This window comes from Suricata suricatta, chromosome 3 (genome assembly GCF_006229205.1).
Source record: "Suricata suricatta isolate VVHF042 chromosome 3, meerkat_22Aug2017_6uvM2_HiC, whole genome shotgun sequence".
Lineage (NCBI taxonomy): Eukaryota > Metazoa > Chordata > Mammalia > Carnivora > Herpestidae > Suricata > Suricata suricatta.
Window position 1 is genome coordinate 99,669,580 of NC_043702.1, and position 25,478 is coordinate 99,695,057.

Here is a 25,478-nt window from a genome sequence, read left to right on the forward strand (position 1 = left end):
GAGCACTGATTCGATGCCCAATTTCCATAGAAACATTGCTGTGGCACCTGTCACTTATCCCCGCCCAAGTCCCTTAAGACAGCAGGCATAGGGCCAGCACCAGAGAGCAAGCACTTGGCTAATTTGCAGGGGAGGGACCTGAGACCCTGAGACCCCACTGGCCCTGAACTAAGTTCCCGAGTGAGTAGATTCACGTCAGGCCTACACCGCAGAGAGGCCGTGTCTGCCCAAACGTGTGTGCTCTGAAGACAAAAGGGCACTTCAGGGAGGAGGCAACATTCAGGAGGAGGGGGACAGGAAGGCATTTCCGGCATGGACAGTGTGGGCTGAGGCCGTGGGGCTGCAGGCCAGGGCTCTCTCTAGTGGATACGGCAGCAGTTGAGGAGGAAGAGGATGACTTTCCAATGACCGGCTTCTCTCTGCCCAGGACATACGAATGGCCAATAGCAGAAAGCGCCTGAGTCCTCATCGGCGGGGCTGGGGGGTAACAATGGCCCTCAGCTCCTAGTGGGGTTAGTAACACTGAGAATGACCATGAGTCCCTCAGCACAGGCCCAGCAAGCACTCAGCCTCACGTCGGCCGTCACTCACATTTTTCATAGGACCTCGAGCAGTCAGTGTTATTACCCCTATCTCACAGATGGCAGCCGAGAAGGGTGGCGCCTTCCCAGTTTGGCACGCCTGCTGAAAGCCAGGACTCTCGGTGGGGATGCGTGGCTCCAGGCTCCACACGTGAGCGCCAGGCCCCCTCAAGATGCTCTGAAGTGCAATGTCCCTACATCGTGGCTGAGCCCCGATGTGCTGGGCCGGAGGCAGACAGCTCAGGGGCTGCAGCTGCAGGTCCAGCGGGGGCTCCGTCTGGCCAGGGCAGGGCCGTCTCACCTTGACCGTCCAAGCCAGACCGACCTGGCCTAGCTTGACCACCATGGCAGGTCACGGTAGCTTCGTTTATGTCATCATGCCCCTTGGAGGGCTCTAACGGCCTGTGGATCCGGTCAGCCTGGAGCTCTTGTCTCCTGGGGGGCCTGGGGGGCGGATTGTTCACCTCACACGCGGTCTGGCTCCCCGTCTGCAGAAATACACCGCACCCCACCTTGTGTGCTCAGCTACAGGAGGGGCCCCAGGGGCAGGGGACAGAGTAGGGAACACTGGGGGGACACATTGGGACATGTATGTGCTTCTCTAGCTTGAGTCCTGACGGTTTCTCTCTCTCTCCCTCCTCCTGCCCGCAGTGGCCCACGAGCACCTCAAGGAGAGGGGACTGTTTGGCCTCCCCCCTCCGGGCACCACCCCTTCTGACTATTACCACCAGATGACTCTCATGGCGGGCCACCCTGGGCCGTACGGGGACCTGCTGATGCAGGGTGGGGGTGCCGCCAGTGCGCCCCACCTCCATGACTACCTCAATCCAGTGGATGGTGAGTGTTGCACTGAGGTGGGGGCAGGGATTGAGGGAGGAGGGACTGCACCGTCTGTGGGCGAGGAGCCCCAAGGAGGGGTCTGGGAGTCTTGCCGCGACTCCACTCTGCAGGGGGGGCCGCGTCTGAGCAACTCCCCACAAAACGCTCCGTGAGTTGCTGCAGGCCAGGGCATGTTTTAGCAATTGCAGCCTGGGGGACAAAACACACTCATTTCTGCTTTCATGGAACTTATAGCATAACACGGAGAGACAAAGCCAAGAATGGGGTAGGAAGCACGGGGGCGGGGGGTGCGGAGGTAGTCTTGGAAGAGAAGTTAAGAAATCCTCCCTGAGAAAATGATATTCAAGCAAAGAATTAAAGGAGGTGAGCAGTACAGAAATGTGGGGAAAGAATGGTCCAGGCAGAGGAAACAGCAAGCGCAAAGGGCCTGAGGCTGCCCCCCGCATGCCCCCTCTGAGTTCAAGAAAAAGCCAGGAGGCCAGCATGCTCAGCACCCAGTGAGTGAGGGTCAGGAGTAGGGTGAGGCCAGGGTTCTGGGGCTGGTCGTGCAGGCTGATCAAGGCTTGGTAAGACTTTGTTTGGCTTAAGCATAATAGGGCCCTTGGAAGGGGATTGGACACAGGAGTAATGACGTCTGACTTATTCTTTTTTTTTAAACATTTTATTTATTTTTGAGAGAGAGAGAGCATGAACAGGGTAGGGGCAGAGAGAGAAAGAGACACAGAATCTGAAGTAGGCTTCAGGCTCTGAGCTGTCAGCACAGAACCTGACACAGGCCTTGAACTCATGAACCACAAGATCCTGACTTGAGCCAAAGTCGGCTTGTTAACTGACTGAGCCACCCAGATGCCCCGAGATCAGATTTATTCTTAAACAGAATTCCACTGCAGCTGGTGATCTAAGAAGATTCAAGGGCAAGGCAGAAGTTGGAGGTCCAGTTGGTAGAGGTGTGGAGAAATGATCACATTTTACATAGAGCCACAAGCTTTGTTCCCAGACCGATGAGGACTTATGGAGAAAGAAGGGCGTCAAGGACCATAGCAGGATCCTGCACAGCTGGACAGTCGTCAGTACCAGAGCCGGGGGCTGCAGGCAGAGCATTCTGGCAGGCGGGAGATCCAGTGTCCTAGGTTAGGTGATGTTCTGGGTGTCCATAAAATACCAAGTCTCCTTCCCACCAAATACTATGCTGATTTCACAGAGGTGCCTGTGGCCTGGGCCCCTGACCATGAGCCCCTGGGATCAACATGGAGCCCCCCCTTGGAGGGGAGAAGGAGGAAAGGCTAGGTGCCCACCTCCTCCAGTTAATGCCACTCACCTGCTGCTCCTGGAGCCTAGCCCAGAGATACCCAGGGATCCAGGCCAGGCAGCAGAGCTAGAAGCCACAGCAGGTGCGGGGTGGGGGCGTGCTTCTGCAGATTTGTTCCCCTCCAGCCCTTCCTAGGATGTCTTTTTCAGTCCACAATGGCAGGGAACACACAGGCCTTGAGGGAGACCCGCCAGAGAGGGATGGCCTTTAGCTGCCGGGCTGTGTGACTCAGGGTGGGTCCCCGTACCCCTCAGCCCCCCTCTTGTCCCCAATACTCCCTGACCATGCCAACCACTGCAGCTACCCCGTATTGGCTGGGGTAAAGCTGAGCACCCCCTTTCCTAAGGCCTGGCTGAGATTTTGCCTCTGCTAGGACAGATACACTCTCCCTCCTCTCCCCTCCTCTGGATCCTTCTCATCTCTCTCTCTACCCTACTCACCTCGTGTGGTTCCTGAACCCTGCTGAGCATTCCCCATTCCTCTACAAGAGTGTTGCTGGGGAAGAGTGCCAGATGCCACTTGTCAAAGTTAGAGACCAGACTACAGGTACAATACAGTCCTCAAATAACCACGTCCGAATGTCACACCCCCCACCCCCACCCATGCAGGGCCTCTCAAGGCCTCGGAGTGGCTGGCACCAGGCCAGCTGGACAGCGGGCAACATAGACAAGCCATGGCCAAGGGGTCCAGCCAGGCAGGTGTCCCCAGAGGGCAGGAGAGGCTGAGCCAGCCAACATGCACGCGTGCCATGTGCCCGTGTGACAGCCACGTCCATCCTGTGCCTGTCCATACACCCTCCCCTGTGACTGCCTCGGCTGCCTTCTGTGGCTGGAACCATCGTCTCTGCTTTAAGAGGAGCCAGCTGGGGTCTCAGGACTCGCCAAGGCCGTGAGTCGGGGTTCACCGGGGTCTCGGGACTTGCCGAGGCCGTGAGTCAGGGTTCACTGTGGTCTCTGTGAGTTGGGGGTTCAAGCCCTGCCGTTGATCGCCAACACCTGGGCCCTTCGCTCGGGCACACTGCCCTTAGGGGTGGCCTTGGGAAGGGAGTTTGGGAAGTGAGTACAGGCACATCCAGGCCAGCACTGCCCATGTGCGTCCCCACTGTGGGACATGACCCCAAGCAAGCCTGGGGCGCTGGGCGGGTCCGGACAGTGATTCTTAGTCTTGCATGGCAGTTGGACTAAACACACTACTGAGTAAGATCGCGCATGTGAACCTGGCTCAGTGCCTGGCTCCATCAGGACTACTTCCTGTGTCTTTCTAGCCTCTTCCCTCTTTCGCGTCTTCCCCTGCAGTGGGATTGCTGTCTGTCGGATTGCCTGTGCCGCTGTCTACCCCATGCTTACCCTGTGCCGCAGCTCCTCGTGGCCACTGCCCATGCCTCTCATCCGTCCCAGTCGCAGCCCTGCCAAGTCTGGCTTGTCAACCCCCCTTCCCCAGCTGCCCCGTTATTTGCCACCCTCCCAGCCCTGCCGTTCAGCTCGGGCTCCTCAGCCTCAAGGCTACCTCTCAGTGATCTTACATCCCCTCCACCATTCTGCACCCCTGTGGCTTTGTTACCTCAGGATTCGGGCTTTATAACCCGGCGTGTGTGGCCTTCCCCTCCAGCCTAGTCTTCCCCCACCCCTCACCTTGCACATGGCCTCCCACCTCCCTGCTCCATGTGGAACCTCCCAGACAGTTGCTCTGCTCCTTCTGCCCGCAGTGCCCTTCCCTGCGGGCTGGCCCAGCTCGCTTCTGCACCGTGTGTTCAGACCCCGGTCAGCCAGAGCTTCTGAGGCACCACCTGAATCCCACCCCAGCTCTGGAACTGACTGCTGCTTCTCCACTAACACACTGCGAGGGTCCCCCACATCCAGAAGCCTGACAGCCAAAGAGCAGCCTCTCTGTTTGCAGAGTGACTGAGTGAGTGGCAGTCACCGAAACACCTAGGATAGCAAGATGCAAACTAGCTGGGGAGGACGCTCCGCTGCGACCAGCAGCTGTGGGCTTGCAGGGAGCCGGGAGGTACTGCGCACACGGCAGCTTTGTTCTCAGGGGCGCGCAGCATCTGGCAGCATCTCGGGCTGTGCCGCAGCAAGGGGAGATGAGCTCATCAGTGGGCGTGAGAGCGCTCAGCTCACGTTGGACTCATCACACCCACCACGATCCTTTCTCGTCTCTCCTCCTGGGAACGGGATCGGCTCCAGGGTGCGGACGGAAGCCTCCATCCCGGACCTGAGCTGGCGTATCAGTTTCTCAGGCTGAAGTGTGGGGTGAGGCAGGAGGGAGGGGGGATCTGATCCCTGAAGGATTTCAGGAACAGATTATTCTTTTCCTTTGGCCCCAATTGCCTACAATCCAAGGAAATCAGGGTAGTCCAACACCGTATCCTGGATCTGGTTTTTTTTTTCCAAGCCAGTTTGAACTACAACCAGAACATTTACTTCCACTTTTAAAAATGTTTAGGGCACTTCTGGGACACCTGGGTGGCTCAGTTGGTTGAGCATCCAACTTCGGCTCAGGTCATGATCTCATGGTATGTGAGTTTAAGCCCCTCATTGGGCTCTGTGTGGACAGCCGGAGCCTGGAACCTGCTTCTGATTCTGTGTCTCCCTCTCTCTCTGCCCCTCCCCTCACTCATGCTCTGTCTCACTCTCTCTCTCTCTCAAAAATAAATAAGCACTAAAAAAATTTTTTTTAATGTTTTAGGCATTTCTGTTCAGCTCTGATGCCCACATGAATATGTTATTCACATGCATCTCTTAGAGATGCCAGTGTGCATAGCCCAGGTCAGCTTCTGAGGTATCCCCAGCCTCCCCCCTCCTATAAACTGGGAAGCAGGGAAGACCCACCAACTCCTGCTGGTCCCAGCTGCATGGGTTTGGGGAGAGACCCTCCCAGGAAGCTCTGATCCACTCCGTGAAGCTGTGAGTGCACCTTCTTTTTGCTCAGACCATCTTAGAGAATTTGCAGGCTCAGCACCCACCTGTGGAAGGGGACTGAGACTCCGAGAATATGTGTGTTCATGTTAGGATGCCTCCTATAAACATGACTGTGACAGGTGAGCTCTGTGCAGGTTCAAGGGGCCTCACAAGCTTGTGGGAAGTCCAGTAGACTGGGCCCCCCCTTTCTCATTCATTCTGGGGCTATTTCTTGAGCACCTCCCCTGTGCCAGGCATGGTTCTAGATGGGGATACAGTGGCACACAGCATGCCAAGTCATGCCCTCACAGTGCTCACTGCGTTCCACAGGCGGCTCTGTGTCAGCTTCTCAGACAAAAATTACCCACCCTGTGGCAGCCCACCTACCCCAGCCTCCTTTCTTGGCTCCTTTCCTTGATGTTCCAAGAGGTCAGGTTAGGGTGTGGAGACCAGGTCTGTCAGGCTGTGAGGTCAGGTTAGGGTGTGGAGACCAGGTCTGTCAGGCTGTGAGGTGACCTGCAGAGAAGGGGTCCCACCTGGGCCCCCAGCCCCCAGAGCCATGTCCCCAGCCCACTCCCTGGCAAACCATCAGCACCATTTTTACCTTAGCCAAGCTGCAACTGCACAGTTCTTTATTTCATATTGCATTTTTCATATGCTCCCCTTCTGGGGTTAAATAAATAGACCTTAAAATAAAATTTGGTATTTTTTTTCTCGTATGGGAGGTCAGATACTATCTGAGGAAGATGTCGGTGCCCCTGTCCCCATCGAGCCTAAAATAACCTCATGTGGGTTGAGCATGCATTGAATGGATCCCCACGGTGGTGCGGGAAAGGCAGGAAGGCAGAGAGGCCTCTGCCAGGGCTATTGCTGGAGTGAAAATCCAAGCCCTGCCCTGCTCCTGGGTCCCAGAGCCGGGCTGCGGGCCAGACAAAGGGCATCTCCCTCGTCCCGCCCTGGCCGGGGGCCTCTGAGCCTCCCAGTGGTCGATAGAGGCCCGTTGCCTCTTGTTCTTCAAGGAGGCTGATTTATAGCAGGAAGAGTGGAGGGCGATGCTGCTCTGAGAGGTAATAGATCAGCGGTCAGGGGAGTCCAAGGCTATCACTCTGCCTCCTGGTTCCCTGGAGGGCAGGGAACTCACTGGTTGTCACCGGGGCCTTAAAATGGAATGTTCTGGTTTTATGCTGTTGAATATTGGTGATCTCAAGGCAGCGTGGGAGCAGCCCCAGCCCCGCCCCCGCCTCCCACCACATTGAGAAGATTGAAATGTTTCCGATTGAAATGTTGTCTGTTTACAGCCCATATTTCCTCCAAGCTGTATATTTTATTGTCATATTGACACTAATTTGACTTGGATGTCACCTCCGTTCTGACGCCCGTTCTTTATGCTGCCTGCAGGTCCAAGGGGGTTTTCAGAAACCAGTTACATTGATCACACCACAGAGAGGCAGGGGGAGCTGCTGGAGGGACTGCTGGAGGCCCCAGTTGGGCGGGGAGTCGGTGCCCAGCCTGCAGACAGGAGGGAGACTGAGGCAGAGGAGAGTAGGCCACAGGGCCCAGAGGGGCAGGGCTGCTGGCTGCCGACCCAGGCTCGGTGGGTAAACCTGCAGATACAGGTCATCTGGTAAACCCGAACAGGCACCAAGTCATTTTACAGGTGAGGAACTTGAGGTCCTGTGCCCAAACCCTCAATGTCTTTGTCTACATCACAGAACCAGGCGATGGTGCCTCAGCCCCAAGCCTCTGGGCTCCAAGGCCTAGGTGTTTTCAGTTCCCCTGATGATCTTACTTTATATGATGTTGGGGGTGAGGGGCTGTGGACAGCCGAGCGTAGGGCAGGGGAAGGTTTCTGTAGAGCATTTCCACAGTGAGTCATAAGTTTATGCGGGTGGGGCCGGGCTGTGCAGGGATGCTCAGTGACGAGCCAGGGCCCACGAGCCTGGCCCCTGCCTCCTCCTGCGGCCCTCAGACCAGCCTCCTGGGTCCTCAGGACATCCCCCCAGATCTCGGGCCACATGCCGGTCACTAGCCCATCGCAACCTGGAGGTGGATGCTGTTGGCCCATCTTCCAGGTAGGAACCAGCTCAGGGAGGTTCAGAGCCTCGCCCAAAGTCACCCAGGTCAGAGCAGCCAAGCAGGGTCAGAACACAGCCTGCCCGCACCCAGGGCTGGTTCTCAAGCCTCCCGCCCTTCCCCACCGCCCCAGGGAAGACAGCAATGTCCCCGAGCACTCCCGAGTCACCTCAGGCAGTCCCCGGCACCCTGCCCAGTGCCGTGGGCACTCTTTTCATTTCTCACTTACAGTGAGCTTCACAGGAGGTCAGGGCCAAGGGTCCCCCTTGCTTGCAGTCCCTGGAAGTATCCAGCCCAGTGCCTGGTACACCATCCCTATGACAAGGCTCTGATGGGTGAATGAACTAACACATGAATGAGCAAAAGAAAGACTTGGTGGATGAAGCAGGATCCAGATGAAGCGGCAGCTGGAGCGGGTAGTGTAGGGCGTCTGCCCGGGTGAGGACAGCCTGGTGACCCGTCACCCGGCAGCTGACAGAAACCAGTTGACTCACCCACAGATGAGCGGACGCAACAGCTCTACCAGTCCCCGGTCATAAATCACAGGAGAAGCCACAGGAAATGAGTGCCAGGATTTTCTTTCTATTTAGTAATTTATCAAGGGAAGAGGCACATTAATAAACATATTTCCCTCGAGGGGCGGGAATAACAGAGATGAATATCACTGTCAGATTTGGCCTGTTTCCTCTTGTTAGGGGCGCAGGAGAGGGTGGGAATCCAAATATTAGCAGCAAAATCAGTTTTTTAGAAAAAAATGTATTAGAGAGATGAGTGTATTCCTTCCTCTACGTGATGTAGGGTTTTCCCTCCCACCTCCTGTTTCTCCATTAGCCACCTGGTTCGTAAGTAACAGGAATTTTGGGGAGGATTCACGTTTGCATCTTTGATTTTCCTTCGACGTGAGGACTGACAAGGAGTGAACTCGGTAAATAAGAACAAAGGAGCCCAAAGGTAGCCTGGATGAATGGGTGGATGAGTGAATGCCGTAGTGGCAGACGTACTGCTGTGTGGCCCAATCGTGTCTTCTGGACTTGCTGTCCCTTACTCCGGTATTAGCTTGAGTCTCATCCTGCCCGTCAAAACCATCCTCCTCGCCCCTAAAGAAGTGACGTTAATTCTCAGTTTCATTTTAGAAGGTCTGCTGGGTTTTAGGCACTTTGGTGTTCTCCTGCTGTCCTCACAAGAACTCTGCAGGCCAAGCTGGGCTGCCCTCATTGTACAGATGGGCAAAGAGAGGCTCAGGAGGCTGAGCGACATTCTCTGAGACCAGCGCTAAGCATTGGGTTTGGTGTGGCTGGCAGGCACATCTGTGTGTCCTCACATGGTGTGTATGTGCATCTGTCCCCCCCAACCCCTGCCTCCATCACATCCTTCCTCTCCCCACCCTCTGCCACACGCATCTCCTCTCCACCCTGGGTGGAGGTGGTGTGCTGAGTGGTTTGGTGGTCCCCTGCCTGACTGCCAGGGCAGTTTACACTGTTGAAGACTTTAAATAATAAACAGTTTAGGGGCACCTGAGTGGCTCAGTTGGTTAAGCATCTGACTTCAGCTCAGGTCATGATCTTGCAGTCCGTGAGTTCGAGCCCCAAGTCGGGCTCTGTGCTGAAAGCTCAGAGCCTGGAGCATGCTTCAGATTCTGTGCCTCTCTCTCTCTCTCTCTGCCCTTTCCCTGCTCATGCTCTGTCTCACTCTCTCAAAAGTAAAAAAACACTAAAAAAAATTAAAAATAAATAAAAATTTAAAAATAAACTGTTTAATACGTTGGAGTGCTCAGAACAGCACGGGCACCTTCGAGGTGCTGCACAAATCCTGACCTTCACTGGCGGTGATTCTGCTGCTGTCCCTCAGCCCCCCGTGCCTGTGCCGGCGGTTCACCATTCACCATCTTCCTCTCGGGCTCACCACTGAGCCAGCTCTCTGTGTGTGCATATAATGGCCCAAGTCCCTAAGGTGTGGAGGCGGGAGGGGCAGAGGAGATCAAATAAGTACTCCAGTGGATGCTGACTTGCCAAGGTGACACCATTTGGGGGGGGGGTCCCAATCAGAGGATGTCAGGGGGCTCTCCCTGGGAGAATGATAACCTGCTGAGGTCTGAGCACAGAGAGGAGGGACGAGCACTTCAGGCAGAGGACTCTGCATGTTCAAAGGCCTTGTGCGGGAAGGCAGATGACAGGAGCTGGGAGCTGGGAGGTGGCTGGGGCAGAGCCTGGGAGGTGGGCAGGATGGAGCTGGAGAGGACCCACAGGGTCTCTAAGCAAAAGCCACCTGAGGATTTGGGCCTTTTTCCCAGTAGTAGTGGGAGCTTTGGAAAGGTTGGGGCAGGGGCATGAGTCAGTTTACACATTAAAACCCTCTCTCAGGCTGCAGTGAGGAATGTGGATGGGACAGCAACTAGCTGAGGGCTCTGGGGTGACCTCGGCTAGAAGTGGGCTGGGGGTGGGGAGAGAAAGGGGACCCCTATAGGCAGCTTTGACGGCAGACTCAGTCATGAAGGATGTGAGAATGGGAAGGCATCAGGCCAACTTAAGGTTCCCCAGCTCCCACTCTGCTGCCGTGGGGTGGGGGTGGGGGCGCCCGCTGAGCTCAGCCTCGCGGGATACCTGTAGTGACCTGAAACTGCCTTTCAGACAGATTCTAAGGCCTCATCTGTCCCCTCCACAGCCTCAGAGGGTGTTTGTCCCAATGGCTCAGGAGGGAGGGGCTTCCCAGGTTTGCCAGCCCAGGGTGAGGGGTTGGGAGAAGCACCGGGAAGCGGCACCCCTAGGGTCCGGCAGAGGATTCTGGGGCATGGGGGGTGGGGCAGGGGCTCTGCTGAGGCTTCTGTAGTTAGGAGCCATGTTGTCTGTGTGCTCACACATGCCAAATATGCCCTGAGCCTTCGCGGGAGCTGGCCAGCAGTCGGATCTCTGCCCTTAGTGCCCTCACAGCTGTGGGGTGAGGCACCAACACACCAACCCTGCAGCCAGGGCAACCTGGAGGAGGAGCACCTGTGGGGTCTCAGCAGCTCTTGAGTGGACAGGGAAGAAGGCCGGCATCAGGGGTCCAGGAACCCCATGCACAGGTGTGGAAGCGGACTATGTGTAGCAGAGTGTGCACCCAGAAATGCAGGGGCATGGCCGAGCATCGGGGTGCCCCTGCGTGTGACAGGTGCCCCTCACACATCACCTAATGTACTCCCCACCACAGCCCCAGAGTGCAGAACCAGGACACCCTTTCACAGTGGAAACCGGGGCTCAGAGAGGGTCTGGACAGCGCAGAAACGGTTTATGTGGGAGTTGCCCAGTGATGCTGTCAGGACGTTCATTCTAGACCATTGTTTGTTGGGAGGAGAGAGCCAGAATTCTGATGGGGGGCAGGGACGCAGTTTGGAGATGTGGCGGGAGAGTGTGACCCCGGGGTGAAGGGACTCCCCCATCTGGGACAGGCCCTGCTCCCTTCCCGCAGGTCCTTACAGGTGAGGGGTGAGAGCTTATGCAAGGGGCTGTTGGGGGTGGTGTGGGGGTTTATGCCTGTGCATGATGACTGTTTAAGGTGATAGGTCCCCAAAGCCTGGGGCAACTCCAGAAGCCAGGACAGTGGCTGCCCTCTGGTGGGTCTGGAAGGATGCTGGCCATGCCTGTTTCTTGATCATGTGCTTGTTTCATGGGTGGGTTCTGTTCCACTTAGCTGCTCCACCTTAAGGGTTGCCGATCCAACCCTGCTCTCTGCAAAACTAACAGGAAAGGCACTAACTTACGTCCAGTGAGCATATTCTCTCCCCCAAGCATCTGACCTGGGTTTCTCACACCCTCCCCACACCATGCACGGATCGATCCCATTCTGTAAATAAGCAAACTGAGTCTGAGTGAGGCCAAGGCCCCAAGCTGTAGTTCTCATTAGACCCACCATCCTCCACAGCTCTTCCCACGTCCCCCCACCTACCAGCACCCTTTCCCAGTTCTACCCCCGACAAGCACAGTGATGCTTGGGGTTGGCTGTCCCCACAGTGTCGCGCTTCTCCAGCCCACGGGTGACACCTCGTCTGAGCCGCAAGCGGGCGCTGTCCATCTCCCCACTCTCGGACGCCAGCCTGGACCTGCAGCGCATGATCCGGACCTCCCCCAACTCGCTGGTGGCCTACATCAACAACTCCCGCAGCAGCTCCGCGGCCAGCGGCTCCTACGGGCACCTGTCAGCAGGTACCCTCAGGTGAGCCCAGCCTGCATACAGGCGGTTGAGGGCTGGAAGGTGGGCCGGGGGCCTCGAGGGAGAGGGGGTCCATGCTTTCAGGCTCTGGAGAGAGACAGGCCACGTGACATTTGTGAATCAGTGCACTTGCTGCCGCTTCCTGAATTCCAAACCAATGACGATGACACTGCAATGTGCCAGCACTTGTGTATGTCTTCCTGCGTCCACTCATCCCCCAGACATGCGCTCCGATGGAAAAGTAGTGTTTACCAGGCCTGGCATGAAAGATTCAATCATAAAAGCACAGGTCGCTTTCTTAGTATTTCAGCAGGTGCTGTGGGGCAGACATGGCCGTTGGTGGCACTGGGGACCACACAAGGTGTGACCCCAACTTGGGTCATGCCAGGTCTCTGGACAGTCATCAAGCTTCCCACTGGGGCCACGGCATGGCACACACAAACCTCGTTGACGCCATTTGCCCTTGTCCCCACCCACGCAGCCCACGGCTGTTCTAAGGACTGAGACCCAGCCACCTTGACTAAACTCATTTCCTGCCTCGACCCTCCTCAGCCCAGGAGGGGTTAGGCGTGTCAGGAGAGCCTGGCCCCAGGCCGCAGAGCTGGAAGCAATAACAAGGATGTCAGCTGTCTTTTGCCACAAGACCAGTTACTCCCAACCTTAGCTATTTAAAACAACCACAAGCATTTACCATCTCGAACTGTGTCTTGGGGTCAAGAAAATGGGACGGGCTTGGCTCTGGGTCTCATGAGCCCACACCGAAGATGTCCGCCAGGGCTGTAAGGCACCTGAAGTCTTCCTGGCCTGGGGCTCTGTTTCTAAGGTGACTCGCCCACGTGCCCATTGGCCGGAGCTTTATTTCACATTACGGGAGACACTCGATAAGGCTGCTTGTGCTTCCTCATGCCATGGTGGCTGGCTCCCCCCGCCCCCCACTCCCAGAGTGAGCGATGCAGGAGAGAGCAAGGAGGAAGGCACATGTCTTTTTTTTTTTTTTAAAGATTATTTATTTGAGTGAGAGAAAGAGAAAGATGGGGAGGGGCAGAGAGAAAGAGAGTGCGATGAATGAATCTCAAGCCCTGATAAGAGGCTCCATACCATGAACCTCTAGATCAGGACCTGAGCTGAAAGCAAGTTGGACATTCAACAGACTGAGCCACCCAGACGCCCCAAGCCACGTGTCTTACATGGCTTAGCCTTGGAAGTTACTGTTATTCCCACAGTATCCTGTTCTGGAGAGAGTGGCCCGTATACAGGTGACATGAGGAGCCTAGAAATGCAGGAGAAGTGAAAGAAGAGAGGGAGCAATGTGAGCTGGAGGACCTGGGGAACATGTCCTGGACAAGGGAGTGTCAGAACCAGCCTCAGGGGCCCAGTGGGGCTCAGATGGCCAGGGAGTGACAACGCAGGGGTGCATCTCAGGCATCGGAGAGGTGAAGGGCTGGGGTGCAGGGATGAGATGACAGGCAGTGGGAGCCCCAGCTGGCTCTTAAGTAAAGTAAAGCCACGATGACAGTGCCATGAGCAGCTCACCCTTCCCTATCCCTGGCAGGGTTCCCTCCAGGGTGCCCAGGAAGTGGTGACAAGCAGAGCTTCTGCCCCCGCCCCCCCCCCTGTCTCCCTTCTGTAACGCGTCTGCTCTCCTCTGCAGCCCAGCTTTCTCCTTCCCCCACCCCATCAACCCAGTGGCCTACCAGCAGATCCTGAGCCAGCAGAGGGGCCTGGGCTCAGCCTTTGGACACACCCCACCCTTGATCCAGCCCTCACCCACCTTCCTGGCCCAGCAGCCTATGGCCCTTGCCTCCATCAATGCCACGCCCACCCAGCTCAGTGGCAGCACCGCCTGTCTGAGCGATGCCACCACCCAGGTAGGTGGGGCCCTAGGTTCTCAGGACCCCACAAGAGCCGATAGCTGCCATCCCATGCTGGGAACCTGTGGAAGGACTCTGGGCCCGGGTCTGGCTGGTGGGATGCCTTCTGGCCCTGGGCCATGGGATCAGAAGGGCTGGATGCCAGGTCAGGAGACCTGGGCTGGGTCCTGACACCCTCACTTTCCCTGGCCCCGCCCTGTGCTCTCCTGCTTCAGGACCCCCTGCTCCAGAGGGCTGGGAAGCTGAAGCTGTTGGAACAGGAGTGAAGGTGCCCCGCGTTTCCCAAAGAGAGGGTTTCTTTTCCATTACCAGGGAGGTGGGGGGTTGGAAGGCTGAGCTTTGAGCTCTCTCCTGGCTGTGTGCCCTGGCCAGAGGACCACATCGGTGGACCCGGCTTCTGAAACTTCAAACAGAAGTGCTGGCCCAGCCTAGGTGGGGAGAAAACGAGAGGTAAAGCCCAAACAGAACTTGGGGTGCCCTCGCCCTGCCCCTGCGTGACGGACTCCCCTGCCCTCTCCCTCAGAACAAGCAGAGCAGCGAGTCGGCTGTGAGCAGCACCGTCAACCCCATCGTCATTCAGAAGCGCAGCAAAGTCAAGACCGAGGCAGAGGGCCTGCGGCCAGCCTCCCCCTTGACCCTGACGCAGGTAACCTGCTGGCTGTCCTGGCCGTCCTCCGGCTGGGTCAGTGGACCCGGGACCTCGCCCTTGGTGATGAATGAATGAACGGACAGCTGCCTGCATGAATGAGTGAACCAGAGAGGATGGGGACGCTGTGAGCTCAGGGGGGACTGGGGCTGTGGCCCCAGCACCCTGCACATTACATGCTCATCAGATACATGCTGCATGAAAGAATGGATGGGTCAACCAATGGATGGAAATGGATAGGTGGATGGATAGAAATGGATGGGTGGATGATGGCTGGAAATGGATGGGTGGGTGGATGGATGGATGGAAATGAATGGGTGGATGGAAATGGGTAGGTGGATGGATGGATGCATGGATGTCTGGGGCTGCAGCCATCCCCATCCCACACCTCATACAAGCCCCAGCAGACTCAGTCACTCCTGTCCCCTGAAAGGCTGTGGCCCGTCCAGTTGCTCCCTGTCCCTGGAATTCCACCCCCACCTTGCCCCCTTCACTGCCACTCCCACCTTTCCTGACTTACCTGGCTTGTAGGACTCGAGTCTGCCCAGATGCCCATCCTAGCTTCTTGCCTGTCGCCTTTAGAGCTGAAGCTTTGGGAGGCTGCACTTGGGAAAAGGCCCTGATTTGGCCCCACATTGATAGGGTTTGCCCAGTGCCTGATGCAAAGTCACTATGAAGTGTGATTTTCTAATGGTTCAATGTACATTTAAGGGAGCGAGAAGTACCATAAAGAGGGGATACAAGGAAGATAATTTGGGGCAGGAAGGTGAGGAAGGGAGCAGATCAGAGCCCAGGCCTGTTGTGTGGCTGAAACCTTGTGCCGGTCCCTCTAGAGATCCTGCCACTTATCCAGACACTCGGAGATGGCAGGCCGATAGTCCCAGCTCTTGGAGCAAAGGCCTGTCATGGGAAGTAAGGGTTTGGTGTGAGCACTGACCCTGCCGGTGAGCCTCCCACCCCCTAGGCCTCTGACAGTGGTGTGGTCTCCATCTTTTACGACAGCATCACCAGCTTTGACACCAGGGACGCAGGGGACCTCCTGTCCCCTGTCTTCCCTACATCTGCCAGACCTTCCTTTATCAAACCTGTAAACCGTCAGGCATGCTCTGGGCACTTAATTTTTATGAAATATTGGGTCCTGTTATTGTCAGGCAAACAGAGGAGTTGGTGACAAATTCTTCTCCCCTCGCTGCCGCCAAAGCATCTCAGCATGATGCATGGTTTCCACGAGGTCGGCCATCATCGGGGGCCATGGAAATTGATGAGGATGGCACATATCCAGGGGAGATAAACATGTTGCAGCGGTGAGGACAGGCGCTGAGCCCCGGGGAGCCCCTGCCCCGCCCCTCCGACCCAGAAAGGCAGCGCAGAGCCCTCCTTCCTGCCCAGCGTGGCTCCTTCAGCGTGTCCGTGGAAGGAAAGCCGTTTATCAAGAGAGGTTGTCACCATGTCACTTGGGGACCTGATTCAGTGACCTGTGTCATTTGCAAGGTGGATGGACGTGCTTTCCGGTGGCAGGCCTGCGGCATAATGAGTCCCCGCTCTGCCTCAGCCCTCAAAACCATGGGCTAGCGTGATGCCCACCTCCTTCTGGAGGCCCGAGCGCACCCCCTGCCCTACACTCCGTCTTCTACTCACATGTCCGTCCAGCAGCTCCTTCAAGTCTTCTTTGAAATAAGCGGGACATGTGGCTTAGGAAGTAACAAGTCTGTTTGCGTTTTTTATGACAGTGCAGAGCAGGCGTAGGGGGCCACAGTCCCATAGACGTCCCATTGCTAAAGGTTCAGGACAGGGGCGGGCCTGCACTTCCTTTTAATGCAGACCCACCGCTGCCCGGGGACTTGCGATACCATACGTCATTGTTCGCCTTTATAGGGCAAGTGCATTCACTGCAACGAGTTCTGAAAAGCAACCAGAAGTGCAGCTCCAGTGGAAGGGAAGTTGTCCAGGAGCAGGAGTGTGCGGCCAGCCCGGGGAGCCGTGAGGCGGATCTCCCCACTTGCAGAAATGGGCTCAGCATCAGTAATGGGGCTCATGGGTGAGCTGTAGCCTCCATCTCGTCGTCACTAAGCCTGCAGGGGCTGGGGCTCCTGACTGTGGGGGAGGCTGGCTCCCTTAATCTGGGCTGTAAATGTTTTACCCAGAGGCTCTTTTGAAAAACAGAACAGTCCTGCCATTTTGTAGGTCGTGTGAAATAGAAAGCAGCTCATTCTAACAGCCGCCTCTTTGCCCGGCTTTGCTCTGAGCCTGCCCTGTGCAGTATCGGGGGGTGTTGATGTCCCGTGGAGGTTGTCACTGGGCCTTCGTCCCAGCCTGGCACATCTCTGCCTCCCCCTTCACTCCCACTGCCACCCAGCCTTGCCTTTGCCGCCTTGAACAGGGCACAGGCAGGCCCCATCCAGATAGGGGACGCCAGCACAGACGCGGGCTGTCACTCACTGAGTGCTCTTTGGGGAGCAAGGGGGCCCCTCTCTGAACCCATTTTCCTGGTTGTGGTGCAAGAACACACATGACCGCGTCTTAGGGCTCTCGCAGGGGGGACAGGTGCTGGGAGACAAATCAGGGTGTGCTCTTTGTCCTGGCAGGAGGGGACAGTGTGAGAGTAAGTCATCCAAAGGGCCAGGCCAGATGCACTTTGGCTCTCTTGCTTCCAGGCAGGAGCAGCCCCCCACCCCCACCCCCGCCACCCCCGTGCATGCTAGAAATGAAAACGCCCCCACCCCGATCGCCTGGGGGCACACCCAGGCTCTCCCAGGGGAAACCAAACAAAATACTCAAAAGTCACTGCCCTTCTCTCTCCCGTTCTCGTCAAGTCGGTTGACCCAGGATGTGATGAGACACTTTGGTGATGACAGGCCAGCATCAGAGAGGAAGGAGGGGCCCTAGGACAGCTGTGCAACAGGCTGGGCAGGAGCTAGCTGAGGAAAAGTGAGAAGGTGGATGAGCACATATGTGTGCATGTGGTGTGTGTGTGTGTGTGTGCGTGCGTGCGCATGTACAAGTGCATGTGTGTACGTGTTCACATATGTGCATGTATGTGTGCGTGTGCATACATGTGCCTCCATATGCATACCAGCCCAGGGTCCTCTGCATAGACTACCCAGGGCCAACAGTGACCTTTCAAGGCCAGATAGCTGAACGTGGCTCACGTGGGCTGCTCTGCCCCTCCCCCAGGAGCAGCTGGCTGACCTCAAGGAAGACCTGGACAGGGATGACTGTAAGCAGGAGGCTGAAGTGATCATCTACGAGACCAACTGCCGCTGGGGAGACTGCACCAAGGAGTACGACACCCAGGAGCAGCTGGTGCACGTAAGCCCCGAGGCCCCAGCAGCCCGCCCAGCAGACAGGACCTCCAGCCCCTCTGCTGGAGAGAAGGGGCTGGACCAGGTGGCACTAGGAGGTGTCCGGGTCACATCCTCTGCAAATGAGATGCCTGATTACTTACCTGGGCCCTGCCTGCTTCAAAAGGGGGCTTACATATACATACATGGTATAAGAGATTAAAACAAAAATCAGTACATGAGAAAATTAAAGAGAAAGGAACACTCTGATAAAGCCAGGAGTAGAATGGATTTAAAATACTATGTGCTCTGAGCTGTAATTCCCGTAAATATCTTTTTCCCCCCCTGAGCTTCCTAGCAGCCAGTGCAAAGAGGGAAATGAGATTAGTTAAGCCAGCAGGCATCTACAAACACAGACCCTGAAACCTGAAAGAAGTTCTTCCCATAGAGGAAGGAATTAATAATTTCCTCTTGAAGACCATTCACAGAGACCCAGTGGATGCAAGTGCAGATGGGGTGTTTGGACTGTATCAGGAGGTGGCTGCTTAGAAATACCTGGTCCTAGAGGGTCAGGACACCAAAGAGGCTGTGGGACCTGGGTGCTCCCTCATGTTGTGACCCGTGGTCCCCACTTGGAACTTTTCTACAGCAGCATCCATATGATGGCAGTCAGGAGGTAACCTGGGGCTCAGGGAGCAGGGCCTTGAAAGCTGGCCGCACTGCACCTTGTCGAGCAGCTCCAAACCAGCAACTTAACCTCCAGGCACCCCAGTGTTTTTCCTCCCGTAATGGGGGTGCAGCCTACCCAACAAAGTTGTGAAGATTAAATGTGATACCAACATAAGCCCTTGGCAGATGGCCTTCTGTGCAGGGTAGCTAGCCTCCCACCCCCTCTTCCCCGCTCCCCTCTCCAGCCGGTCTCACCTCTCCATCCACAAGACAGCATGATGTCAAGAATCACCCTCCCAACACGGCTCCCCTCGCCACCTGCATGCCCCTGGATGAATGAGAGCCAGTGAAGATGAGCCCCACAGCAGCCTAGCCATCAGATTGCTGGACGGGGTAGATACACACCGCTCACATCCAGAAGCCATCCTAAAGGAGTTTGCTTCTCCACAGCTGTCTGGAATGTGGAGTTAGGACACTAACCACTCCCTCTGCTTCCTCCTGTCATGACTGTTGCTTTCCAATGCTGAGGGTTTCTTTTGTGTTGGGGTGCCCTGTCCCCCAGGACACAGGAGATCAGAATTTCCCAGCAAACCCGTTGCAGCTGACCTAGCACCTGTGAAACCGGGCTGCCCTAATCCCTTCTGGAACTTGAATATAATTTTTCAACCTGTTCCACGTCTTTGGCTAAACTATTTGGAAAGGGAGAAGGGACTACTGGGGCTGAAAGTTGAAGGACAGATGAGATTAGATGAAAGAGAGATAGGACTGCTTGTGGGGCCGGGAGGGGCGGGGCGGGGCGGGGGCACGCAGACATGAGAGGTGTGAACAGCGATGAGAGAGTTCCTCACATACAGGCAGTCAGGGGAAGAAGGGCTTCAGCTGCAGGCTTCTGCCCATGCCCAGGACTGCCCCTGTGGGCCAGGGGATCGCCTCCTCCTGGCTCTGGAAAGAGAAGCCCCCTATGAGAAGAGAGCCAGCCCCTCTGCCCGCTGCGACTCTCTCTCCGCTCCCTGGGAAGATGGATGGTGGCAGGCATGCGGGCGAGCTGGGGCCCCCAGTCAATTATTAACAATTTGTTGCTAAGTAAACCAATAAGAAAAAAATGAAAGGCATTGTCAGGAAGCATTTTTATCATTTGAGAGGCTTTAAAAATGGAAAGTGAGGCTAATATGATAAGATTTCCCTGGAAGTTCAAAGCGCTGTAGATTTCACTTGCTGCCACATGAGCATTTGTATGCATGGCGGCCGGGCCTGTTTCTCTGGGCACGTGGGCCTGGTAGTTCTCTGTCTCCTCCGGGTCAGGTGCCCACGTGCTCAGCTCTCAGACAGCCCAGTGGGCTGCGAAGACCTGCGGCGGCATAGTCCGGTGGAAAGACAATGCCAGGCACAAATGCCCACCACACATGTAATTTTACGTTAACCTGGGAGCACATTTTTAAAAAGAGTAAAAGAAAACAGGTGAAATTCATTTGAACAATATATTTCATTTAACCCAATATATCTGAAAGATTATCATTTTGATGTGCCATCAATATAAAACAAAATTATTGAGATCTTTTATTTACATCCTTACAACTTTTTTTTTATTCCCCGTCTTTGAAACAGCCCATCCCAGGTGGGACCAGCCACATGTCAAGGGCTCCAGAGCCAAAGGTGGCTAATGGCTGCTGCCTTGGAGGTTGTGGTGGGTGGGAAACAGTGAAGCTAGAAGAGGAGCCAAGGAAAGAGAGAAGAAAGGCACTGGGGCTGGAGAGAACAGGCACCCAAGATCTGAGTGTCTCACCCTCCCCGTCCCCCTAAGAGAAAGCAAGCCCAGCCCTGTCTGCACTCCGACAGGACATGACCTTGATGGGGTGCAAAGAGGCTCCCCGGTGACCTTAGATAGAAGCCCTAGAGGGAGAGGAAGCACACAAGGTCTCGTACAGTTTTTCAGTCTACTGCATGAGTGACTCATATCACCTTCTTTCATTCCCCAAGATAAATAAGCCACCTCAAAGATGAAAGCCATAAACTTATGGACATACCCACACATCCTAAGCTCAGAGACAGTAAAACCCCTGCTCCAGTGAGTCCTGCAGCCTTCAGTTAAATAATCAAAGCAAGTGACTAAAATCCAAAGAGTCATCTCAGGGCAGCTTACTGGCTGCCTGTTCTGGGATGCAGGGCTGACCTGCCTTATCCTCCTGGGCCATTTTGTCCCAGGGGCAGCATCACACAGTGCCCTGACTCCACTGTCGGGGCCCCAGTCGACCCCTTGCTGCCCGGGCCGTGCACATCCCACATAACAATCTGGGCCTTGGCGAAAAGAATCAGAAGAGCCATCATCTCCTAGGTTACTGTCAGAAACAGAGATGAGGATGCACTGATGTCTCCATTAGAATAAAAGAGTGTATTTACAAACTCCTGAGACAATAGGTGCATGCTTGGGAGAAGGGTCTCACGCACCAACCACGTGCATGTCTGCCTCACGACAGTTAATTAGTGCCTACTGTTTGCAGCCCAGGAGTATCATCCTAACCACCGGAGCCCGGAGCCCAGCTCGGGGTGAGCAGGGCGCCTTTGCCCATCATTGATGGTCACTCTGATGACAGAATTGGGAAATGCAGCAAGACAAGGAGATCACACAGTAGACCCTTGAGTTAACGGCGGGAAGGAGAAGGGGGCGTGGCCTGGCACATAGGGCGTGGGCTTGTTGCATGGGGCGTTCAGGGCCTCCCCCGCACCCCTTCCCGGACCGGTGGCCAGGCTCACCCCGCGCTGTGGGCTTGCTCCCGGCAGCACATCAACAACGAGCACATCCATGGGGAGAAGAAGGAGTTCGTGTGCCGCTGGCAGGCCTGCACGCGGGAGCAGAAGCCCTTCAAGGCCCAGTACATGCTGGTGGTGCACATGCGCCGGCACACGGGCGAGAAGCCGCACAAGTGCACGGTGAGTGGCCCCGCCTCCCTGCCGCGTCGCACAGTGGTGGTGGCTATGTTGGGAGTGGCTGACCACAGGTCACCTTGGGTCGAGCAGGCCAGGGCAGCATCCCCGCCCTTCCAAGTGGTCCTCAGTAGTGTGCGCTCCTGCCCTGCGCCTTCCGTTGGGCTGGCTTCTGGAGGCCCCACCCCCTGTGCCATCCCGGAACTTTGATTTACTCCCGGGGCGTGTGCATTTCGGTAACTGCAGTGGGGCGTATGCTGGGGCGTGTGCTGGTATCTGTGTAGTTGTGTCCGTGTGACCATGAGTGCCAGGGTACGGCCGTATCCCCACAGTTCACTTGGCTGGCAGACCGCAGACCCAGGAGCCAGCTTAGGATAAGCGCCCTGAGGTGTGCCTCCTGCACAGAGAACAGCTTCGCTGGTGGTTCAGTTCACAGCTTGAGAAAAACCACTTTGGGTGAATTTCTTTTTTTTATTCTTTTGAATTTCTCTTTCTAAAGTGAACAAAATGTATCGCTTCTCGGCCTTTTGGCTAAGATCAAGTGTAGTATCTGTTCTTATCAGTTTAAAGTGAACAAAATGAACACAGAGATAAGACCCTTTAGACAGTTTCCATTATGAGTCAACAGAATTTGTGATTCTGGTGAGACCTTTTTTTGGTAACACACCCAATTGCTCCCTCTTTAAAAGGGCCGTTGGGGGGCGCCTGAGAGGCTCAGTCGGTGAAGCATCCAACCTCGGCTCAGGTCATAATGTTTCAGTTCAGGAGTTCCAGCTCCACATTGGGCTCTGTGCTAACAGCTCAGAGCCTGAAGGCTGAAGGCTGCTTCTAATTCTGTGTCTCTCGCTCTCTCTGCCCCTCCCAGCTCGTGCTCTGCCTCTCTTGTCTTTCTCAAAAATAAACAAACATTTGGGGTACCTGGGTGGCTCAGATGGTTGGTGTCTGACTTCGGCTCAAGTCATGATCTCACAGTCCATGGGATTCGAGCCCCAAGTCAGGCTCTGTGCTGACAGCTCAGAGCCTGGAGCCTGCTTCTAATTCTGTCTCCCTCTCTCTCTGCCCCTCCTCTGCTCACAGTCTGTTTCTCTCTCTCTCAAAATAAAATAAAGACATAAAAAATAATTAAAATAAAAAAATTTTAATTAAAAAAAAATAAACATTTAAAAATTTTTAATAAATAAATAAAAAATAAAAGGGCCATTGGTCCAGTGATGCACTGATGTGGTTGTAGCTAAAGCCTCTGGGAACTTCTCTCTGTGAATCACCATATTTCATAATTCTTAGATAGACATTTAATATCATATTAATATATTTTAATATCTCCAAAATCAGGCTGTCTTAAAATAGGTGGACCCAGGATTCAATGAAATATGCCACCTTTGTTGCCAAGTTCTTTTTTAATTGAGATAAAATTCACATGCCATAAAGTTCACCCTTTAAAAAAAAAAAAGAAACAATTCAGGGGCACCGAGGTGGCTTGGCTAGTTCAGTGTCTAACTTTGGTTCAGGTCATGATCTTGTGGTTTATGGGTTTGAGCCCCCCACTGGGCTCTGTGCTGACAGCTCAGAGCCTGAAGCCTGCTTTGGATTCTGTGTGTGTCTCTCTCTGTCTCAAAAATAAATAAACATTTTTTTTAAATTTTTAAATAAAAAGTATATACACAATTCAGTGATTTTTAGTATGTTCACAAAGTTGTGCAAGCGTCACCACTGGCTACTTTCAGAGCATTGACATCACCCCAGAAAGAAACCCCATGCCTGTGTGCAGTCACTCCCTGTTCTCTTCCCCACCCCACCCCTTTTCCAACAACCAAATCTACTTCTCCGTCTCTGTGGATTGCCTGTTCCAGACAGTTCCTAAAAATGGAACCACACAATTGGTATGATTGTGTTTATGTCTGGCTTTGCTCACTCAGCATGTTTTCAAGGTATATCCATGGTCTAGCATGTATCAATACCTCATTTTTTTAGCTTATTCACTTATTTTAAGAGAGAGAGTGGAGGAGGAGCAGAGAGAGAGGGAAAGAGACAGAATCCCAAGCAGGCTCCACACCAACAGCGCAGAGCCCCGTGCGGAGCTAGACCCCAAGAATCGTGAGAGCATGACCTGTGTCAAGACCAAGGGTCTAAAGGTTAGACGACAGAACCACCCAGCCGCCCCAATACCTCATTCCTTTTTATAACTAAATAGCAGTCCATTGTATGGATACATCGTGGCATTCTGATCCATTCCTTAGTTGATGGATATTTGCATTGTTTTCCATTTTCAACTCTTATGCAACTACTGCGAACGTTAGTGTGCAAGTTTTTGTGCAGACCTGTGTTTTTAATTTTCTTGTGTATGTACCTAGAGTAGAATTTTTGGGTTTGAGGACCAGCCAGACCGATTTCCCAAAAGGCTGCACCGCCTTCCAGTCCCACCAGCAATAATGCGGGTTCTGTGATCTTCACGTCCTTACCAACACTTGCTAACCTGTCTTTTAATGACCCGTCGTCTTGGTGGACGTGACACGGCTTCTCACTGTGGTTTTGATTAGCATTTCCCTAATGACTGATGATGTTGACCTTCTCTTCACGTGTTTATTGATCATTTGTCTTCAGACAAATGTCTACTCAGATATTTTGCCCATTTTCAAACTGAATTATTAGTCTCTACTGTTGAGTTGTAGTCGTTCTAAACTCTTTTCGGACCTATGATTTGTCAGTATTTTCTCCCAATCTGGGGGTTTCCTTTTCATTTTCTTGATAGCTTCCTGAAGTCCACTTTTTTAACTGCTTGTGCTTTGGGTATCATATCCAGGAAACTATTGCCTAATCCAAGGTCACAAAGATTTACCTCTATGTTTTCTTCTGTGAGTTTTATTGTTTATAAATGCATAGTCTTATGTATATACGTTTGTATATGGTTTTATAAGGTACCTCTTACCATTAAGGGCTTTAATCTATTTGAGAGGGGGGTCCCACTTCATTCTTTTCGCATGTGGCCGTCCTGTTGTCCTGATCCCATTTGTTGAAGAGGCCCTTCTTTCCTCCACTGAATGGCCTTAACACCTTTGTTGAAAACCACCTGATGCTAATATAGGAGTTTATTTCTAAAGCCTCACTCCTTCTGTTACGTCGATCTCCCCTCCCCCCACCGTCTGCCCTATGGTACCAGCACACACAATCTTGATTATAATAGTTTTGTAGTAAATTCGGAAATTGGGAAGTGTCTGTCCTCCAGATTCATCCTCCTTTTGCATACTTATTTGTGTCCTTCCCGGTCCTTTGCGGCAAGTTGTTTTCATGACATTCTGAGTGGAGGCACACCGTCACCCTGTGGTGTGGGCCGGGAGTTGTAGAAACAGATCGGAGGCATTGGGAGCCAAATGTACCCAGTCAGATGGGTCAGGAATAAAGGGGAGGATGAGAATAGTGGGACAGTTCCTGCTGGTGTGTCCATGTCATCCCGAGGACAGTTTTCATGGCCATGGTAGATGCTGTTGCAGTATCTTGGCAATAGGTGCAGAGCCCCCTACAACGATCCATCCTTCCACCCTCCTTCCTTCCCTCCCTCCCTCTCTGCCATGCTCTCGTGCTCCCCACTTCCTTCCTTTTCCAAAATGTTTCTTGAGCACCAAGCATGGGCTTCTTCATCAGATACTAAATACTAGGGACACAAAAATGAACAAGGGTCTAGATGGCACCTGCTCACTTCAAGCTGGGATCCTAGTGGGAGGGCCAGATAATAAAATGGTGAAGATGATTATAAGTTGTGGTAGGAAGTATAAAGGGAAAAGGGTAGTGTGATGATTAAGAATATCAGAGAAATGCTCTCAGAGGAAACAACCTAAGAGGTTGAGAAGGAATGAGCCACACCAAGGCCGGGGCAAGGTTCCAGGCAGAGGGGGACCATGTGTGCAAAGGCCCTGTGCTGGGGAGAACTCAGTGGGATCAAGGCACTGAAAGGGGATCAGCATGGCCCTAGCAAGTGTGAGGGTGGCCAGCTCATGCAAGGTCTTGGAGAAAACTGGATTTAATTCGCAGCACATTTTAATGCACACCAAAGTTCTAATGGGGGGGGGTGGGACTGGAAACAGCTTAAAATAATATTTTCAAAGAGTTTTTAATGATACCGGATGATCTCACCATGTGCCATTGATTTTAACAGAGTATGTAACTGTCTCTGTAAATACTTGATATGTTCCCAATTTGGGTT

At 54.2% G+C, this 25,478-nt stretch overlaps 1 protein-coding gene and 1 pseudogene across 1 annotated transcript in view; both read left to right on the plus strand.

Moving 5' to 3' along the window:
* GLI2 (GLI family zinc finger 2) overlaps window positions 1–25,478 on the plus strand; it is a 178,338-nt gene that overhangs the window by 143,257 nt on the left and 9,603 nt on the right. Inside the window, exons 4-10 of the mRNA XM_029933330.1 lie at window positions 1,233–1,418; window positions 11,693–11,894; window positions 13,543–13,759; window positions 14,286–14,444; window positions 15,373–15,495; window positions 17,559–17,717; window positions 21,137–21,286. Coding sequence (XP_029789190.1) covers window positions 1,233–1,418; window positions 11,693–11,894; window positions 13,543–13,759; window positions 14,286–14,444; window positions 15,373–15,495; window positions 17,559–17,717; window positions 21,137–21,286 — 1,196 coding nt within the window. The remainder of the gene's footprint in view (window positions 1–1,232; window positions 1,419–11,692; window positions 11,895–13,542; window positions 13,760–14,285; window positions 14,445–15,372; window positions 15,496–17,558; window positions 17,718–21,136; window positions 21,287–25,478) is intronic.
* LOC115288889 lies at window positions 21,792–21,962 on the plus strand (annotated as a pseudogene).